The sequence below is a fragment of the Aptenodytes patagonicus genome, chromosome 5 (genome assembly GCF_965638725.1).
Source record: "Aptenodytes patagonicus chromosome 5, bAptPat1.pri.cur, whole genome shotgun sequence".
Classification (NCBI taxonomy): domain Eukaryota; kingdom Metazoa; phylum Chordata; class Aves; order Sphenisciformes; family Spheniscidae; genus Aptenodytes; species Aptenodytes patagonicus.
The window spans coordinates 25,241,116-25,261,965 of NC_134953.1; the positions used below are offsets into that span (position 1 = coordinate 25,241,116).

The 20,850-nt window shown below is 40.5% G+C and overlaps 1 protein-coding gene across 5 annotated transcripts in view; it reads right to left on the minus strand.

Annotated features, from left to right (window-relative positions):
• Window positions 1-9: 9 nt before the first annotated feature.
• The window catches only part of SHTN1 (shootin 1), a 68,570-nt gene continuing 47,729 nt past the window's right edge, over window positions 10-20,850 (minus strand). For 4 of the 5 annotated variants that reach the window (XM_076339094.1, XM_076339097.1, XM_076339096.1 and 1 more), the window contains 7 exons: window positions 20,560-20,665; window positions 18,749-18,831; window positions 15,279-15,388; window positions 14,559-14,612; window positions 11,551-11,671; window positions 10,452-10,635; window positions 10-1,962 (listed from right to left, as the gene is read on the minus strand). In XM_076339094.1, the coding sequence (XP_076195209.1) occupies window positions 1,752-1,962; window positions 10,452-10,635; window positions 11,551-11,671; window positions 14,559-14,612; window positions 15,279-15,388; window positions 18,749-18,831; window positions 20,560-20,665 (869 nt within the window). In that variant the 3' untranslated portion in view covers window positions 10-1,751. The remainder of the gene's footprint in view (window positions 1,963-10,451; window positions 10,636-11,550; window positions 11,672-14,558; window positions 14,613-15,278; window positions 15,389-18,748; window positions 18,832-20,559; window positions 20,666-20,850) is intronic. The other variant, XM_076339095.1, reaches the window with a different exon arrangement.

Consider the following 20,850-nt stretch of genomic DNA (forward strand, 5'->3'; position numbering starts at 1 on the left):
CACAAGGTCTGGGAAACTTGTCAGGAGTCTTTTTAATAAGCAACAGTGAAAAGATAAATAAATAATTTATGTCCTAGGTAACAAACAGTTTAAGTAAAAGACATACTTCTTAAAAACCTTCTGGGGTTTGTATAATTTGAACATATAATACAGCAGCAATAATTTGAGGAAAAATACATATATAAAACATTGCATTTTAAATTCAGTGTAACACATACCCAAGTGAAAAATTAACCACCAGAACCAACCTCCCCCCCAGAAATGAAGATATCGATGAGAGACAAATTTCCCCAAGTTTAGGAATTATATGTAGTTCAGTAATTGGATCAAGTCCAAGATTTTCTTAGCAAACATGCAAAAAACACCAAAAAAGATGTGAAACCAGCACACTCGTTACTATCACTTTATTTTTAGGAAAAGCACCAGACAGTTGCATGCAGAGCCAAACCAACAAACTCAGAACATTCATCCTTCAATACTATCACTGTTTCAAATCATTAAATAGAAAATAATCCAAGTGCATTCAAGTACTTGACCACCCAATTTCAGTTACACCGATCTTTAGGTAAATCCCTGATTACATTTGTTGGTTCACTATAAAAGAATGAGATACTGTGTTGAATTTAAGAAGAGACTACCATGGAATGTGAATTGGCAGTGGAGCAAATCAATTGTGTACCTATTTCACTGTCTTCATAGGAAATAAGGGCTGAGGGATACTGGGATTTGTGTCATCAAATAGAGACATCTGAAGTGTTATCTAATAAAGAAATTAATGCCACTGGTGTGTAGCAGGTTCAAAGCAAAGCCTTATTTGTTAGTGTTGCGAGATTTCAGCTGGAAGTGCTCAAAATGTTGATTCCAAATAACTTGCAATCCTAGAATGACTGAATCCCAAAGGTACTCCGTACTCACGAGAGCCTAGGGTAACTTATTTTTTGCAGCAGCAAATACAGACTGCTGTTGCAGCAGTTCCAAACTTTGCTATGCAACATTGAAACAAAAAACAGGAGGTACGTCCTCCTTTGAAAAGCTTTTCATCCACATGAGAGCACCAATCTCAACCCATGAACTTCTGACTTTGGCCATCGTTACCAAAACTCTTGGTACCAAAATGACATGCTGCACTGCCTCTGCTTTTCAGTCTTTGGGCTAGCTGTCCACTGGGGAATCTGAACTGAAACATAAGTGTTATGCTTGTGCTTTTAATTTCCTCAAAAGAGCGTGTGTGGAGACAGCAGTACGGAGACCTACAAGATCTTGGTTTAAGTAGATATCAAAATATTTTTAAAGCAATGTGTCTAAAACCTGATTTTTCAATTATTAGTAGTAGCCCCCATACTAAAGCTGATGTGTGTGTAATCACCTTCATAGGGTCAAACCCAAACCTGTCCAGTTCAAGAGGGATGCAAGGGGCTTCCGGCAAGCTTTAGAATGGACCTTTAACAAGGTACCTTCTTAACAAAAGAATAATTAAAAAAGCCTTTTCAAATACAGTTTTAAAGAAAAAGTAACTGACAATAGCTAAGAAAATACTAACCCTACCTGGGAAATTAAAATGGGAAAGGGATTTTGAGTGATACATAGTTATTTAACACTTTAATGCATGTAACAAAACTGCATATGAAAGACCATTTCAATCTATTATCGAAAATGGTTTGGAGTACAGACCGTAGCCCCTAGTAACACACCTAAGCAATTTACATGTCCAGATAAGGATTCCCGAAAGTTACAGCCTTTCAGAACAGCAATTAACAGTTAGAACTGTCTGTTTCTTTTATTTTCTCAGCATTCGTTTCTTTATGCGGCGGCTTGCTTTTTTGTTCTTCGATTTTGTTCTGATTCAGCGTGTTTTCAGACGTCTGATCCCCACTGGTGGAAACAGGATCTAAAACTACAATGGATTCCGTCTCTTTTTCACTGCTAGAAGCTTTTCTTGTAAATTCCGTATGACTAGTTGGTCTAAAGGAAAAAGAATAAATATATGAATACAGATAAGAGTTCACATATTTAGGAGAAAGAATATAAACACACAGAAAAGCATTTCTGTTACTAGTAGCACGTATGACCAGTACAGGACTACTAAACTAGTGAAGAGATTTCTAGATTTACAGCTGTTACATACAGATTGTAGTTCACAAAATGCAGCAGTCACATTACCTCTCCTGGATCATCTGTTAAGCTAGCAATGGAAGGTATTTAACAGGAAAAACAAACTTATAAAGCAGTGAAAAAATCCCTAGACTATGAAAGAATCAGTTTAAAGTCTTAAGAATTTATTTTCTCTCTGCTCATCTCGGAGCTGGATTTAGGTTCCCCCATGTCCAACAGGGCAGTTGCACCCAGAGAAAACGCTACCAGTTCCCGTAGCCTGTAGGCTAATGGTCCTGCGGCCTGAAAGGAGAACATGGCTTCTTCTCCACACCTGCATCCCAGAGCAGCTTGCACAGGGCTTTCACTGTACCACACTCTACCGTATGACAGGGAGGTAGAGGCAGCGTAACCAGATTTTCCGCCGTGGCTCAGCACCAAGAGGCTGCTAGTGGTCTCACTGGGAGCAAGTGCAAATGATTTCTGAGAATTCACCGACTGGATTTGCTGAAATACAGAGGGCATTAGACCTACATCTTGTACTGCAGAAATGGGGTTACGTCTTGATTGCTTGCAGCGCCGGGATTCTTGCGGGTAAAAAGCCCTCTGAGCGGGGAGAGAGGAAGGAAAGGTCAGAGACACCAGGGTTATTTGTCGAGGCTGGCATCACGCTATAAACACTGAAAGCACTTGTCTATATTCAAAAGCTTGTACTAGTGTTGAAAACGTGCAGGAAAATCCTTAGATTAGCTAGAATGCACCAGCAGAGAGCGAGGCAAACGCTGGGAAAGCACGACCTGAACAAGTGGCAGATCCTATGCCATCTTGACGCTGCTGTATGGGCAGACAGGCAGCTTACAAGCATGAGTTTATACCTCCTCCACCGTCCTTTCCAGAGCCTGTTGGCCCTGTGCGCCTGAGGGCATGTAACCAGGCATGCTTAGAGGGCAGTCACAGGCACGTACTCCGCCCACCTTTAGGCAGGGCCTTACACAATGGTATGAACACCGTATAGATATCCGCACCAATACAGCTACAACCACCAAACTGGACAGGTGCAAAAATCCTTAGCGCCAGAAGGTCCTACGTGCACCAGTGGGCGTGCGGCCCTGCGCTCCCGGGAAGCCTAACTGTAGAGCTGCTGAATGCAACTGCGTTTGCTAGTCCAGAGCCTTTTTTTTATTTTGTTGGGTTTTTTTAAAACATTTTCATGCTTACTCATAAGGAACGGCCTTCTGTACTGCTAAGATAACACCCTTGAAAGGAAAAAGTAGAATCAACCGGAAGCCAGAGAAAGAAATTCAGCTACTGGATCCATCTGCTCTGAACTGCCTTTTATTGTGACAGTCTTTGTCCTAGAGAAAATGACAAGGAAAAAAGAGGTCACCCCACTCAACAATTAAGACCGTGGGGCGGAGAAGGTACTGGCTCCCACCTGACGGGGAGAGAGTAAATGTACAGGTTAAAAACAAATAAATAATCACAGAAACAACAGTTGTTGCACTTTCCATTTCAGAAAAAATTCACTCAGCTTGCTACTGAAGCGCTGGATATAGCGAATGAAATTCCATGTTCAAGCTTTAATTACAAGAATTGTCTCTAACATTAGAACTTTGGTATAAGTTAATTAATGCAGAAATTGGCGCTAATAGATACAGTTTCAGACTCATTTGATTATCATCAGAAGCTAGTGATTTCATAAGGAACATAATGCTTATTTTATGCAAAAGTTGCCAATCATTCCAGAAAATACGAGGTGCGGTATTTTCAATGTTACAGCAAATTAAACTTTTTAAAGCAGCGTAACCAGAAGAGGGTTATTTTAAAAAGTGCTACCTCTGAAAAGCTGATTGCCCAACCCTATAAAAATGGTGAAAGCCATAAATGCCAAGTTCATTTTTATTTCGCTTTGGAGGTAACTATCTTTCAAATCCCAACAGCTGGACTATTTAATACAATCTGGTGAATCAAAGTATAATTCTTCACTGGGCTCACAGTGGGGAGTCTGCATTAGTGTATGGCAGCATTCCAACAACTGATGCACAGCCAAACGCTCTGAAGTCTGTTTCATTTATAACAAAAATGGATAAAACGGCAATCATATTTACCACCTTCAAAGGACAGAAAAATGAAAGATGTCGATATAAAGTAGTTTAACGGAGAAAACCAATGATTAAATCAGCGTTTCAAGCATAAAAATAAGAATTACTATTCAGACTTCGTTGTACTAGCATTCCCTTCTTCAAGTCCTTTACACTGTTTGCAGCACCAGCCTGACAGCGCTGCTGTTACAGCTGAGGTATTGTTAAAAATTATTAACCCTATTTATCAGGTATTCATAGCTCTTTTTCCATAGTTTGTCAAGAGCAGAATCCAGACATAAGAAAGTTTCAGTGCAAGAATGAACATAATTTTGGTGCTCCCTTTCAAAAAACAGGTTTTACTGCTACAAATAAAGCTGGGAAAAGCAATTAGTACAGATATAGTTAGCCACAGTTTTGAACAATTACAAATTTGTCCAGCCAAGGTATTTGCATTTAGCTCTATGCAAAGCTCTTCCCTCATTAAGATTGTTAATGTTGTTATCAGTATTCTTGTTATTTGTCCAACTATATATTTAAGCCAGAAATTGAGAACCCAGTTCTATTGTACTCATTCATACATAATTGTTCATAAGTTTGTGTATATTTTTATGGCTAAACACATAAAATCTGTACTGTGAAATCCAGATTTAGATGATAAATGCATTTTTGTTTAATTGCATGGGATATGCAAAGTCCCATGCAGTACTGAGGACTGGTTGTGATAGAAGAGTATCAAAAGCAATATATTCCATTATATGTAACTATAATATATAACTATTCTATAGTTACAGAAGCTACAGAAGGTGTAAAAGTAAAGGGTTATGCCTGACGGGCCGTCTGTGAAGTAGTACTGCTGCGCCCTTTGTAAATAATTTACAGTAGGAGTACAAAAGGACAAACCAAGGATCGGATTTGTCAACTGAGACTCAGACTTTGTTTCCGCTGGTTAATATTATAACCTTGGTATTATTTAACCTTGCTCCATGCTCTATTCATGAAATCATTATAGTATGTTTCCATTAGAAACCAGAATTTTACATAAATATCATGGAAAATTTTAATGGATGAAGTCCCTTCCAATTTCCTAATGGTATGTAAAAGCAGAATGCTAAAGGAAACCATTCAAGGAAAACACTGTAGGAAAATCCACGTTTATTACAGCGTATTTAGAAAACACTGGCAAAACTCTATTCCAACAAAGACTGGTTTTGCAAGTACATAGTATAAACGTGGGAGACTCCATGTAGATACTCTGCCTGGTATCTGAGATGGTGTGAATGAAGTCATTTCTGCTACAAAAGCCAACACTAACATGGCATCAAATTAGTGTACTTGGTCTTTTCAGCAAGCTCCCTAATCGAGGATGCTGAAATAGCTGTCGTCTTTCTTCAAAGCAAAACTGCTTTCAAAACCAAAATAGAACTCCACCACTACTATTCCTTACTCACCAAAACATGAGATTTGAAGTATGAAACGCTAATTTGACAGTTGTTTGCCACCAGTTGCTTCTTCATAACGCTTGAAAACCATGCCTGCATGTCAGTTATAGCTTGCTATTCGGCTAACTACCGCCCACCCTGACCCCAGCATTCCCATTTTCCTACAAGATCCCTGTAACTGAGGACAAACATCACTCGTGCGACAAGGTTCATACTCCAATCTCTATGTCCTGTCCAAACTGCCATGCTAGGAGGGTTTGCCAAGTAACAGCAGCTCAGCTGTCCTGCCTCTGACCCAGACTAACCAGCCCGTGGTGTCAGCCTGTACAGGAGAGAGGGTGTCAGCTCGGCAGAGTGCCACCGTGGTCTGTCTGTTGCATGCCAGACCACAAGAGGTGAGTCAATTTTATCCTCAAAAACTTTTACCGAGAATAAAAGCCAAGATGTGTTTATTAAATATTTCAGAATTTTTAACAAGGCAGGGGAATACAACAGACAGGACCAAAGGCTAATACTGAACAACAGTAAAAAATACACCAATTCCAAGTCTTGAAAGTCTTCAATGAACAAAAATTCCATCACACTACAGCATTTGTCAAAAGGAAATTACGGGGAATACGAACAGTGACACTAGCGAATTAGTCCGCTGGTTACCTCCTCTGACAGTACCAGTACTAGACATCTGTGAAGAAAGTGCAGGAAACCTTCTCCATTTCAGGAATGCCCCTGCTAAATCTAGCTGAGTAGAAAGGTGGTCAACATAGCAGCAAGCAGAAGGGAACTGCAGACAATCTTTAGTATGCTGGATCAAGCCATAGGAAATTGTTCCCATTTTTAGGTGCTTTTTTGAAAATGCTCAAAAAGATTGGCAAATTCATTTAAATGAAGAATCTCGGAGAGCTTCTACCTGCACTGAGAGCACGCACAAAAGGTACAGTCTAAGAAAAACGTGTGACAGTAGCTTTTAAAACGGTTAAAATTGAGGAGACCTCAAACTTCCAGAACATCTCATTGTTTTCTTCATTTGTGGTTCAAACTAAATTGCCCACCTTCAAGCTGCACTAGAAAGCCTTTGCAGTTCTGTCCAGCTGAGGCTGAGCTGCTTCCCGCAGAGCTGGTAGATGATTCAGGGGTACTAAGATTACAGCCAGGAGAAGGAGGACAAATCCTTTAATTGTATAAAATCATCAGATTAAGACTAACCCTCCCTGTGGTTCACTCCGTTAGCAGAGAACTCTGCTGCCCAGAAACAAAATGTTTACAAAGTGCTGGGGAAAAAAAAAAAAATCCCCCAAAACCCAGGGGCAGAGCCAGACACACCTTTCCCTTCTGTGTCTACACACCGCAGGGAGTCACGGGAACTTTCTTTGCTCCCAGGGGAACTAAATTGTCACCTATTCTCTTCTAAGCAATTGTCACAGAATTACACTCATGCTGGGTTAAACATTTGGGAAGAGATTTGCAGAGGAAGTTACCTGAATACTGAGGTAAGGCCTCCATTTCTCTATAGGACACACATTATTGATGTCTTCCCCTCAGCACCACCTCAGCGAAACTTCACACATTCCAAATCATCTGCTTAATGGCTTCAGACCCTTCTAACAATCTCCTGCACTGAAATAACACCTCACCTAGTGGTTCGAAACCCAAATTTTTCTTCTGAATTAATTTCTCTGAGCTGTCATCACTTAGTTTGATGGCGGGGAAATTTCAGAATCAACCCGTATTTGTCGATGTTACAGCCCTTTTCCACAATCCCTCCTTTGGCAACTCACACGAGTGGCCCAGCTGATTCAGCTGGGGGCCAGTGCTTTGGTAACACTTAACCCCAGGAGTAACCGTATGACATGCGGAGTCCTGCTTCAACCAAAGACTGAAATTCCTCACCCCATGCGTATTTAGGTTAGATTGTCACTGACTTGGGGGCGGGGAGGATCCAGGATTTTACTCAGTGAGCTGACTTCTCTCTATGTATTGTTCACAGACACATTTTCAAGACTGGGTCTTTTTCAAAGGCGTGACCTTCTTTCTCCATGAGAACAGGTGTGCTCAACTGTTACTCAACGTGAATAAAGAATGATGAATAGGGCTGTTCGCATTTAAATGTCTGTAAGTATTACCTCCTCCTTCAGATTACAAGCCTTAGTAATTGGATGGTGCAGCAAAGAGAAATAGCTCATGCACAACTATTCCTAAGGTTTTCTATAGGAAGCTGTACATTAAAATCTAGGTGAAGAAAAAAAGAATACATACTGCACTGCAAGAGACACCTGGTAATTATGAGACATGCAATCCTTTACTGTGCTATAAAAAATTTGCTTGGCTGCTGCAAGCAGTTGAAGCAGGTCACACCTTTGTCAGATTTCAAGGAATTGCAAATGATGAGACAGCTGCATCCTTTTACCTCAGGTATGAATAAGGAGAAGAGCTGCCACAATAAATCTTTTGTATGCCTTTGTCATTTAGGGTATCTGGTCAAAGCAGCATATTGTTTGTTTAGTTAACACGGTCTACTTTAGGAAATAGTGTGGTGCAACAGGAGCAGACATGTAGAGGGAAACAGCCCGTGCTTCAGACCGATGTCCTCGTAACACACGTTTCAGGGGGGTTATTCACTGAACTAGCTCTCGTGTGGCCGCCGGGGCAGCCACTAAAGGCTGGATCACGTCTTCTGGTTTAGTTTCACTCATCCAACGAATCCAGGGATCCAGTTTATGCACTAAAGACCTCTCCAGGATACACATCAAAGCATAGCAAATGGCGACAATCGGGAGATTTGCTTCAGAAGTGCTCTGCTGATCCAAACTAAACTGCTAGTATAGATGTACCCAGGGAAGCCCATAAAACTGCCTGATTACAGAGCCAAGAAGTCAGACATGTTAGACAAATGAACTTCCTTCTGAAGTCTGCTTCAAATGAGCCCTGTTTCAAAACAGCGCTTACACACCTTGGAGTCTGGAGGCTGCTTCTACCAACCTTTGCTGCAAACAGTACCCAGGAGAAAGAAGAAAAGTAATTGCACTTCAACATGGTACGAAGCATCTTTATTTCTGCTCCTCCCTGCCAGCCCAGCGGCAGAAGAGCATGAGAGCCCCAGCGCCTTCTCTCTCGCTGGAAAACCGTCCTCAATGATGGGCCTTTCCAATTAAGCAGGTTTACACCAGTGACTCGGTGCAAAGAAGCCCTGCAGCACTAAGGAATCTGGCCCACCACATTTGTTTTAATGCTTTAAACAGATAAATTAGAGTGAAATGTGTCTTTTAGGATGTCACTGAATAGGCAAGCTGAGAAATAAATTGAGCTTCACATATGCTTTTATAACACATAACAACTGTGACTGTCAACACAAGATCCTTTTCACTGTCAATTCACCACGCATTCTGCGAGACCTTGGGGCATGCAATTATTTCATTTCCTTTCTTGTAAATGCAATTTCCACTTAGTTTGGTGGAATAAAAGTAGACAAAAGGTGGTAGGAGTTGCTGTATTTTCTAATTAAGGTTATCTGTTGAAAATTGTAGAAATCCACAAACTACAAACACAGTATTTTTCAGGAACAACCTCACCTTTCTGACAGGGTAGCAGTTCAAGAAAATGCAATGGCACTATTCATGTCAAATTAACTGTTCGACAAATCATCATCTTTCTGATTAAATTAAAATGAAGATTATCTAGATCTTCTATCTAGATACTTAAATGAAATAAAAGGGGAAAATACATATGATTGGAAAAGGCATTCTGCTTTTAAAACTCAGTGTGAATTAAATAAAACTGTGGGGTACAAAAGGAAGTTGGGCTCTTTATCCATTCAAAAACAAATTATAAAAGTACCTGCAGGAGCGTGAAGTAAATATCAGTTCATAAAAATAGATGCGAACTGAATTTCCAGCTCATTTATCGTGGCTTACTCCTTTGAACCAAGCAATGGAGACTTGCTAGAATTGGTACTGGTGGTATTTTTTAACTGATAGAGCAGGAAAGCTGCTTAATTAGCCATGATTACAATATTCTGCCGATCTGATTTGTCTCATCTATTTCCTTTTCTTGAAGTGACAAACTGACAAACAACCTGGCAAGGGAACTGAAGCAAGTGCACAGCCTCATTTCAAAAGGAGCTTGGTATTGTTGTAAACCAAACCAATCCTGCACGGGATCTGTCTGAAATAAATATTTCTGAAGCAGGTTTAACTCTTTGATGCTTAACTGGCACCTTGGGTCTTCAATCTGTTGTGACGGAAGATTCTTCTGCCCATCTGTGCAAATGCAGCACTAACTGTATTTTTTTTTTTTTTTTTTTTTTTTAAAAGAATCTTAATCTTTAGATTTCCAGGTAATTCAGAATTTTTACCAACAAACATTTAAGAGTAATAGTCAGGACTTGTTTCGGTCCAACAGAAACTGCCCTGCACACCTGCATACAGACCAATATGACTTACATGATTCTATTTTAAAAAATATTTTAAAATATTGTGCTAGAACTACCTTTTTTAAAATCAAGAGGTAACTATATAACTATCATCCCTCTTCTCTTCAGGATATGGAAAAAAACCTCAACCTTGCTATTCCTCAAAAACTCTTGAGTTCTTTTTTTTTTGTCAGAGAAGATGAACTTTTTTTTTTGAAGAATGTTCACAGATTTTGCAGGAAAAGAACTTTATTACAGAGAATTCGGTTTCTACTTCCACATGAGACTGCAAATATTTGAGGAGTCAGTGGTAAACAGCTGCAGACTATGTATTTATCCTGTTAACCAAAACTGATATTAAATCACTTTCAAAATGGACCAGCTAAACAGATCTGGTACTAAAATATATCTAGAAATCCATATTCTACTTACTGTAATGTAGGCTTGGAGCCCGTGACACCCTTAAGCTGGTTAGAGACAGGACCTGAGTCGGGTACTTTGGAACTGAATTCTGTCTCCAGGTCTTTCTTGTTCAACGCTGTTTGTGCAGCACTGGCTCCCGAACCTAGCACAGGCAGAGATTTTGATTCTGATGTGGCCAAGATTCCAGTGGGACCTAAAACCCAAAGAAAGTTTAATGCTTCTGTTATCCAGATTGACTGGTCTAGAAACAACACATAAGCACAGCAGAATTCAAGCTAACTGCAGAAATCAAAATGGAATTTTAACAAACAGCTCCAGTGCATGGAGAGCATCAAATACCGTACTTGCAGCTTCTGCTCTCCCCCGCAAGATTAACCCAAGCAAGGCTTGCTATATTGACACAGTCGTGCACTCAATCCCCTTGCCTTATGGGATGGTAAGTCCTGCTGCCCACACAGCACTACCGAGTCACAACTTGCCAGCGCTCTCCCAGCCTGAAGAGCAGCTGGAGCAAGAGCCAGCCCAATGACAAAAAAGCCTGTTCTCGTACTAATGAGTAGTCAGTGAACTGTCTATCTACAAAGTCCAAGCTAAAACCATACAGTGACATTAAAACCAGCCACATCCGCAGCGACTATGGCATGGACTTACACTTGCACAGACTGTGTTTCTAACCAGGCAGAACATCAACAGTTACTATCATCATCTGTAAGGAAAGCATAGCTTAAAAACTGCAGACCCTTGCTCTGCAGAAGAGGTTAATTCAAGCCGTTAGTCCTAAACCCTCATTTCTCTGGTTACCATTACTTTCAAGGGTATTTTCACGGTACACTGAGACTATTAACTCCAATAACAATGTCTGAGCTCCAGGCAGGACCGAGGAACCTGTGTATATATGGCTGTGTGCGCAGAAAATCCTGACAGAGGCATCTCTTGGAGAAAATGGGGATGAAAAGCGACAGGTGCAACGGGGAAGTGAGTCACTGTAGAAGTAAGCAGGGTTCTCCGTAATGGCTGAAATGGCAATGGTCTGGAAGAGAAAGTAAAGCTTCAAGAGTCACTTAATGCAGGGAGAGGAAGAAGACTACGAAGGAGTCCAGCCACTTACTGCCACTGTCCTGGTCAGTGGTCACTTTCCGGCGGCGCAGAACTCGTTCCAGCTCTGTTTCACTGCTGTCTGTTTCAAGGGACTTCAAGCTTCGGGAACTAGTGGATTTGTTCAATGTTTCCTACAGCAAGAAACAGGCCTGAAAAGCTCTCTGAGGATATATTATGCCTTGCCAAACCTCCCATATGCACAATGCGAGAACCTTTTAAACAGCAGAAAAGCAACTGCAGTTCTAGACCAGTGTGCGAAGCTCCCTCTTTAGTACAACAGAGAGCATCTGGGGCTTGGCTCACCACTCCTCCCCTTACTTGGATTTCCCAATGTAGGGATTAACCATACTTACCTACACCTTAGAGGGTTGATATCAGGCTTAAGAAAGATGGTCTGGATCATTAATGAACAAACTCTGATGTTTGCAGGGAACTGCCAACTTCCTCCATCTTAATATTTAAAGGATCTCGAAAAACCGCTAGAGCATTATCATGCCCATAATTAACCTCTATTAGCAAAAAGCCAAAGATCCATATTTTACCGCTCCAGCATATTTTATATTTTAGCATGGTCCTGTGTTGCTGCATCCTGGTGTGTACACATACCTGCAGAAGTCAGTATGCACTAGCTGCAACTGCAGCATGTTATTATATCCTATAATCTAGCTGATCTGGCATAAACCTGAGCCTATGTCCACATACTTCATGGTTTCTCTTACATACAGGATTAGACCTCGAGTTGAAATGGTTTTTTTACATACAAAATAGAAATCCATGCTATTACTGCCTTATGCCAAGGTTAGTATTTTGTATCAGCTAAGCTGCAAATCCAGCAGCACTTTTCTTAAGGAATTTTTTTTTAAAAAAAGGCTTCGATCAAAGCCTGAAACCTCCCAAAATTGCCCACATTTTAACATGCACATAGTGCATACTGCATGCATTTCCCAACTGACAAGAATCAGTTACTAGATCAGGCACCCACTTGACTGTAAAATTTCCCCAAAGCACTTACAATGCAACTGAAAATTTGGGACCCATGTACTATTTCATTCTCCCCGAGTCCTGCCATCTTTAGGAATCCCCAGGAATCCCGTTTATTCAGCCTTCCAAAACGTGTCATATATTTATCCAGAGCATAAATAACATATTCTTAACATCTTTTGTTGACAAGCACGTAACTTCTGAGCAGAAATAGCAAATGACAAAAAGAAATGGCATCGCAAGTTCCAAAAGCTGTACTACTTTCAGCTACTAATTCTTCACCCCCGCCCAAAACTTAAAGTATTTTCTTTGGCAACTATTTGAAATTTAACTGAGCAGGTACATTATTAATGAGTAGTATGCTCCAGATCTGTACAAACGTACACGTACGAAAGCAACTTGTGCAATGGAGTCACTCAAACTCTGCAATTTACAGAACATAAATGTGTTTTGTTTGTAACAATTATATGGAGATCTACATGAAATGCATAATTAGCATCGTAACAACAAATGTTTACTCCATCACATCCCACCCCCATGTTTGTTGTCTGACTGTGCATAATGATTGGTCTCAAGAACAGACTGGAATTGGATTTTATATAGCTTGTCTTATACTGCAAATATCCTGAGGGCTCAAAAGCAACAAGCTAGATACAGAAGTACAGTGACTGTAGGTTTGTTTCTGCTCCCTCTGAAGTATGTAATCAAGTCTCCCCTGATGTCAGCGATACAGTGTCAAAGAAAGAAAACAGCCATTAGAAAACGAAAGGACCTTCGGCAGGATCGTTAAGTCCAGCCCTCACTGGTCCAAACAGCACACCATACCAAACTATCCATACACTTACGGAGTTCCATTTAAAACATAATCTCCGTGTTGCATTTTACTCCTTTTCTATTTACCTCCACATTTCATTATGTGTCCCTCTAATTAGAGCTCGGCATTAAGGTCTGGAGGCTCTCTAGATCACTTCTTCCCTTCTTCCCCTGCTTTCATGTGACTGGCAAACAGTAAGTTTAACATGTCATTGGTGCCACACTCGGGATTTTAAAATCACAGCACAGGCTGCGGCTACACTCTTTGCTGTACTGTCTTGCACCACCCAACACAATACTGAAGCTATTTTTATAAAGGCTGTTCAGGTGCTATCATGGATGATTAGAATGATTAGCCTTACCTTCTGTGGAGTGGACGTGAAGCATTTTGCTTCAATATGGGCAGAATTTCACTGTTTTTCACCTTACAAAGGCAAAATTTCACCTGATGTGCCAAAGTTGCACTTCAACTTTAAAAGCTTCAGGGTCACAGAAGTCAGGGAGCAAGAACTACAGCTCCTTCTGACTGCTCGATACAATTTTAGCACTTGTGAGAAAGAAACAACCAGTTAAATAAGCGACGCAACATACGAGTAAAGGACAGACCAGCAGCAAATAGCACATTGCTCTGAGCAGGACCAAACACAAGCCTAATGTTTTTATTTAGTGATAAATGGGTACGTGGACAGCTATTCAGAATCAATTTTTCTACATATAAATGTAGACAGACTAGAGACCTCTTGCTCTATTTAGGCTATGTCTACGCTACCAAGAAATTTGGAGCCTCAGGAGAGAGCAGGAGTTCAAAGCAGTTGATGATGAGAACCCTACATCTACTGTATGTGCAGTTCAGGGGCTTTACTTTGGGCTAGATTTATCCAGCTGCCTCTCCCTCCCTAAGCATCCCCACTGTGAGTACTTGGAAGTTTCCAAAGGATCTATGGCAGGTACAGACCATAACATCCCCTCTAGTGGCAGAAACATACAAATCCAGAGCAGAGTTAACAGGCTAGGTTTCACCAAAATGAATTCTGTTAGCAAGACCAAAACCAATCTTTCAGACCAAAGTCAAAAGGGGAATCAGGGGATTCACTCCAAAACTGCTCTGCAGCTTCAAACCAAAACACTAATGCAGAACTTTCAAATACTTGGCTATTTTGCACAGAAGGCCCTGTCAGCTCAATGAGAAGAAAAAACTGAAATATAAACTACAAGTTTTCTTACCAGAATCCCTTTTAATTCTTTCATTGCACTTTCAGAGGGCTTTGGTGTTTCTGGCTGTAAACAAACACAACACATACATGTTAAAAAACACATGAAATGGCCCATGACAGACTTTATACTTGAAGACAGATGTCGCACAAGGGTCTACTGCACAGGCATGCAGTTGTATTATGTTCCTCTGCTCTCTCCTCTCATGGGCACATGGCTAACATACAATCTATTTTCTTATATAGATGAAGCGGAGAGTCTTAGCTCATAACACAGTGAATCACAGCCTATACATAAAGAAAGATTACGCTTTTACGAAGATGGTAAGCAATATTTTATAGTAGCCACATTCGTGTATTAGTGCTAAGTGTTGCATAAAAGGAAGAAATACTGCTAAATACAGTCTACTTCTTGATCACGCCCTTTACCCAATCCACTTATTCCCTCTGTGCTTTTAGTTTCTCAGTAGCTGTTTATTTACAAGATGCTTGCTTTCAGTTCCTTTCTGTGTCAAAGAAACTGGGCTTCTATTTACTTACTGTAGGCTTCAACTTCTTTTTCTGTTCTTCAGATATATGCTGCTCTAATTCATTTTATTAAAAAAATCAAGCAAAGCAAATGAGGTGAGTGAGGCAAATGTATTCTTTTGAATGTCTTACAGAAAGCCTGATTTATTTTCAGTGTAAATTACTGTACTTAGCTAATATTATTGCTCTGCTATTTATTCCAAACCTTTGTTTTAGGTCTGCTTGACTGGTTGACTGGTCTCAGATGAACTCCCTTTTTAATTCTGTCCATCATTTCTTCAACAGCTTGTCTCTTCAGATCTGTAACTTCTTCACCTGGTCCAAAAAACAAAGAGCATATCACATTCCAGATATGAACTACAGAGAAATAGTCCAAAGAGAAAAACATGTTAAACAGCCTCCTAAACAGCTTGCTTGCAATATATAGCCAGTTACCATAACCATAATTTAGTTTTAATGATGAAATGGCATTTGCATATACGATGTACTTAGTTATAGTCCCTGCAGTAGTTCTTCCTGCCTGTATGTGTGATGCATATTGCTCATGTACTATCCAAATCCATGCTTTTTCTCAGTTTTATTAAAAATGTAAATGATAAGCATAAATATATAGGCTTATTTTTCTTCTCATAAGTGGGCTGTTCACAGGCTGTTCTTTCTTACAGAACCACTATCTTACTCTTAGTTTTCCCCATCACAAAGAGGCACTTTACCTTACACTACGTACATCTAAAAGGTGTTCCCTCTTTCTACATAGTAGCAGAAACCAGCAACCTCATCTCTAGTTATCAGGGATTCTAGTTTCTGGATTCAGCACTATTAGCAATCTTTGCTATCAGCTAAACTGTCACGAGCTCTTCAAGGATAAAATGCCAATCTACACACATTGAAGATCCAGCCGTGGACTTCGCAGATGCCAAACCGCAGTGCCTGCAGAAGTTTGGGCAGAAGCAGGGCACAGATCCTGAAAAATGCAAAGCTCCTGTTTGGGAGTTGCAGAAGCTCAGTGCTATAGGCTGAAGCACCAAGGACTGAAGAACACAGCCCCGCTTCCACTGTATCTCTTCACTGTGGCTCAGCAGAAATTTCCACAGCTTCACTGACACAGGACAAGTTGATAATGGCCCGTGGCGAGGCCTGTATGCAGCCCATTACAGGACTACCAAATGTGTCTCGTATTTCACACGGGTTTAAGAACCTTGCTGGAATGATACAGCAACATCTCAGACCAAACTAAAAACACACCATTAAAGAATACTGTACCAAGTTAAAGGGCAAAATTTAAATACCATGAAAGGAACCTGCTGATTTTCAAGAGATTCAGTATCAGGACTGCAAAATATTCAGATGAAATGGGAAGCTGTGTGATGAACCTAAACAATACCTGTTAACTTCTCAGTGTTCTGGATAATGTAACAAAAGACACTTAACGTGCCATACCAAAAAGGGAAAAAAAAAGACTACTTAAAGCAGATACATGGAGAAATATGGTTGACGCTATTCAAAGCTGCAGTGTTGTACCTTATATAACAGGAATTTTAAATAGACTTTCGCTCTCTCACTTGTCAGGGTACTATTGATGATTCATAGAAATGCAGTTTCTGTATTGTAAGCCGATTTAATGTCAGGCTTTAATTTCACAAACAGGCTGTTTCAAATATAAAAGCTTAATTGGTGGTATGGGATAGAAACCACTCATTCTAAGTTCTTAACAAGGGTCAAAACAAGCCTCAAGTTGGATATAACTACTAGATCAAGAAAGAACTTTCCCCCTTTTTTTAAGAACAGCTCAACTATTAAGAGAAGAAGCAGTTTATATGTGATTGAAGAAAGGTCAGAACCGTTACAGTTTGCTAATAAATAATGAAAGAATGGAGTGTAGAGAACTTACAGTGAATTTCATAGTATTTCCTGCAATCACTTTTTGTAACAGTCTCAACAAAAAGGTGTAATCAAAACATCTAGGACGCTTCAAGGTAAGGAAACTTGATAAATGAAGGCAACATAACTGAACTTTTACTGAAATATAAGATTGACTCTTCATCGGAGATCTTGCTACAAGGTCACTTCTCTAATTATTTTACCCAGACCAACAACCTTATTTCTCTCAGACTGGTAACCAGTTCCCAAAGATTCCCCCAGGGACCTGCCCAAGCCACCCCATTCCTCAGTTCCTCACCTGAAAAATGGAAGGGGTAATACTTCCTTTCCCCCACTTCCTGCCTGTTGGTCCCATCCAACAATCCAGCCATGCTTACATACCGTTACAGTCTGCTAACAGCAATTTTTTCTTTAACAGTTATACCCTATACCTATAATTTCAGCCATGTTCCCTTCTGCAGCCCCCTTCTTTGTTTAAGTGGCAGCAACTGAGTTAAGCAATTCACTGCAAACAAACTCCTGCTGTTTCAGAAGGAAGAGAGAAACAGCGAGGAAAACCTTGGTTATTTAACTGGCAACACTTGCCTAACTAGCTCTTCAGGCACTCATGATCATTTGTAAATCCGTACTTAACTCCTGTTCTCAACCTACTAAGTTTCCAGCTTCCATTAGCAACAATAAAAGGCAATTTCAGCTCTTACTTTGCATGCAGAGCCACCTTAGTGCAAGACTCTGTTTTGTTTTAGGTTTTCAGTATCATTAAAGGATTAGCATTAACAGTCAACTCTGAGTGGTGATTTCGTAAGATATGAATTGAGGGATGAAAACTGAAGCATTTAACAAACTAGCTCTGCGGAGAGGCTCTGGATGGAAGAAATCACAAACAAGAAGCCATTTGGAAGTTGGAAACTTCCCTGTATTATCCTGTATATAACCTGTTCTCAGCTTAATGCTTGTTGGGTTTCTTCTTCTGCCTCTTCCAGATAACCTGTGGAAGTGCAAAGCCCTGGACATGCTGCAGCTGCAGCTACATGCTGTAGTGTCTCCAGTGTAGAAGCATAGGTTGAGCCTCTCAACGCTGCTATAGTGCAACTACTACACGCAGTTCCAAACTGCCCGGCTGCAGCTCAGCAAGCTGCACAGAGTCAGTGTAACAGCATGGGGCCTAAGATAAACCATCCTGTTCTCCCCATCCATCTTACCCAGCACATCCCCGTACCCAGCTAAGAGCTTATCTTGTCAGGTCCTTCTGTGAGCCAATAATAAACATGACCACCCTCTCCCTGGGGGGGGGGGGGGAGATACATTTTTCTGCCACATCAGTGAATGAAATCAGCTCAGTGACATATCTGATAAGCGTAAGAGCCAGAAGTAGGAAGATAAGAACTTTTTTTCAGTTACAGCAAGTGCTAGGTTTTTGATCTGCAGCCTCAAAGATTGTTCATACTAAAATCCGTTTGGAAAAAATAAATTGGATGCTGATCACCAGCTCAGTTGCGGGGGCATAGACAGCTATGAGGGCTACGCAAATTTGCTAGGGATCTTAAGGAAGCTTGCAGTACCAAAGCTACAATGCCAAAGATACCACTTCCTATCTCAGAGCACATGTGACTGGGCTGAAATCACATTTCTGGACTGCAAGGTAGATGAGTATGCTGGGACATGGAGAGCAGTTGTTAATGTTGATAATTATAAGCATTTGCATCACTATCTGTACTCACAGTTCATTTTCAGTAGCTTTATCTGCAGTACCTAGTGAATAATCCGCATGACTTGAGAAAGGATGAGTCATACCTGACTCCTGCTGAGGAGGTTTCTCCTTCTTGCTCACATTGGTGTTGGAGTGAGATCTCTTGCGAATCATTGACATGAGAGACCTTTGGGGAAAATGAAACTGCAGATTGTCATTCTGTCCTGTATTACACACTGTTAGAATGAACTTGAACATGACACACAAACAGCTTGCTTATACCTGATTATACAGCTACTTACAAAAGACTCATCTACCAGTTCTTGAATGCAGACAGATGTACTGAATTACCCCCCACAACGCCTCCCATCAAAATGCAGCAGAGAAATTTATTTCTTTTAACAGACACTAGGCGCAAATCAAAACACTCCAAGATTTAATATTAAAAGACAGTGTCTCATTGTGATACAGGACAAATTGAAGCTGCTCTGGCATAATAAAAGGAAGGAAGAGCTGTAGATATTGAAGTGAAGTAGTATTCTCCAGAGAACACTTAAATATGGTGATCAGCATCTCCTCACCAACTCCAAGTTTGTAATCTTCTCACAGTGTCAAACAATTATCCCTTCACTACAGTCAAAATGTAAAAGTCCAGGCAAGGAAATGATTCATCTTAAAGCCCAAGTATAAGCTCCTATGCACATCTGATGTGTCAGTGGGGCGTCACTCCCTACTGAACATTGTTTCTTACGGAGTAGAGTGACCTCCCTGACATAAAGGGTCAAAACTCTGCCCCAGAAAAAAGCAGCATCCAGTTCCTAGGCTCTGAAACAACCTCTATGCATATAAAGGTCACAGCGCATGAAGGAAATATTCTGATTTAGCTACTACAGGGCTTAAAATGAATAGTGTTATCTATTCCAAATAGTAAAGGGCACAAACTTAAACAAAACAAAAAAAACCACCACAGCACCCCCACACAGTTAATTCATGCTACACATTAGTGAGGAAGAAGCAAGCAAGCCAAATGAGTTACCAGACGTAAAAGGAGTAAAAGACCAAACACAATTGTTCAGAACATGCTTAGTTTAGATTTCTAAAAACAAAGCAAGAAGCACAAAGGGATGAATTCGCCCTACTAATCATCTCTATTCATATATTTAACACGGTAGTTAAGAAGAGTCCTGTAAGTAATTTCTATTACAGAGGGTTAGAAAGCGTCATCAAAGTCCACTTATTTTTAAAACCAAGCAGACAACATGAAGATTAGCTGAGTTCCTAAAATTAACTAAGCACACTTCAGGGCTTAGTTAATTTGGGTCTAATGCCCGATACATCATATATTGGTCAGCCTCTTTTACAATCCTTTGCAAAAAACAGGCGTAATGTTGATAATTTCACCCAAACCTGCTTGATGATGGGGTGGTGATTTTCGGGGTTTTTGTTTTTTCTTTTTAACTTATGAAAGCAATTGTGGGAACTAAATGGAGTCTGCATTTTCATCACCAGTATCCGACAGGAAGGGACACACAGTAATCCAACATATCCTTTGGTTCAAAGGGGTTTTTTTAGCAGGCGATTCAGACAAGCATTTCACAAGTCTATAATTACAGCTATCAGGTGAATAGAAAAAAATAATCTCCTAAATTTAGAGGAGACAGGTATCCCTCCTCCTCCAAAGTCACAGTCTAGACAATTCGTTAGGCTTGGCAAGGCAGACACTGTTCAAAACCGGTCAGGGTGTTAGTCTGTTGGCAGGTGGGGCACAGAGCGTGTCCTACTGGTAAAGAGACCAAGACAGGTGGAGAAAGCCTTTTTTCCTTTAAAGACACTCTTCCTGCTTGGATGCAAGCTCATGTAATGTACTCTGCTTCAGCAAAGCATTAATGCTGTGACCCTTGATTTAAGCACTTACCGTATAGGGTTAGGAGGAGGGGGAGGAGGAAGAGGAGGAGGAGGCGGCGGTGGAGGCGGTGGTGCAGGATTTTCAGACTGCTGTATTCGTTTTTGAAGTTCATCAACTGCGCAAGAGCAATAAAACAAACTAGAGTGAGTTCTTGGCTTCTCACATCTGCTCTAAAAACCAACTTTGATGGTCTAAGCAAAAAAGTTACTAATTAACTAAAAAACAAACAACAAGACTAAACCACACAACTGCTAGGGAGTCCTATTTTTGGCAACATTTTCTACCAAGAACAATGTCCTA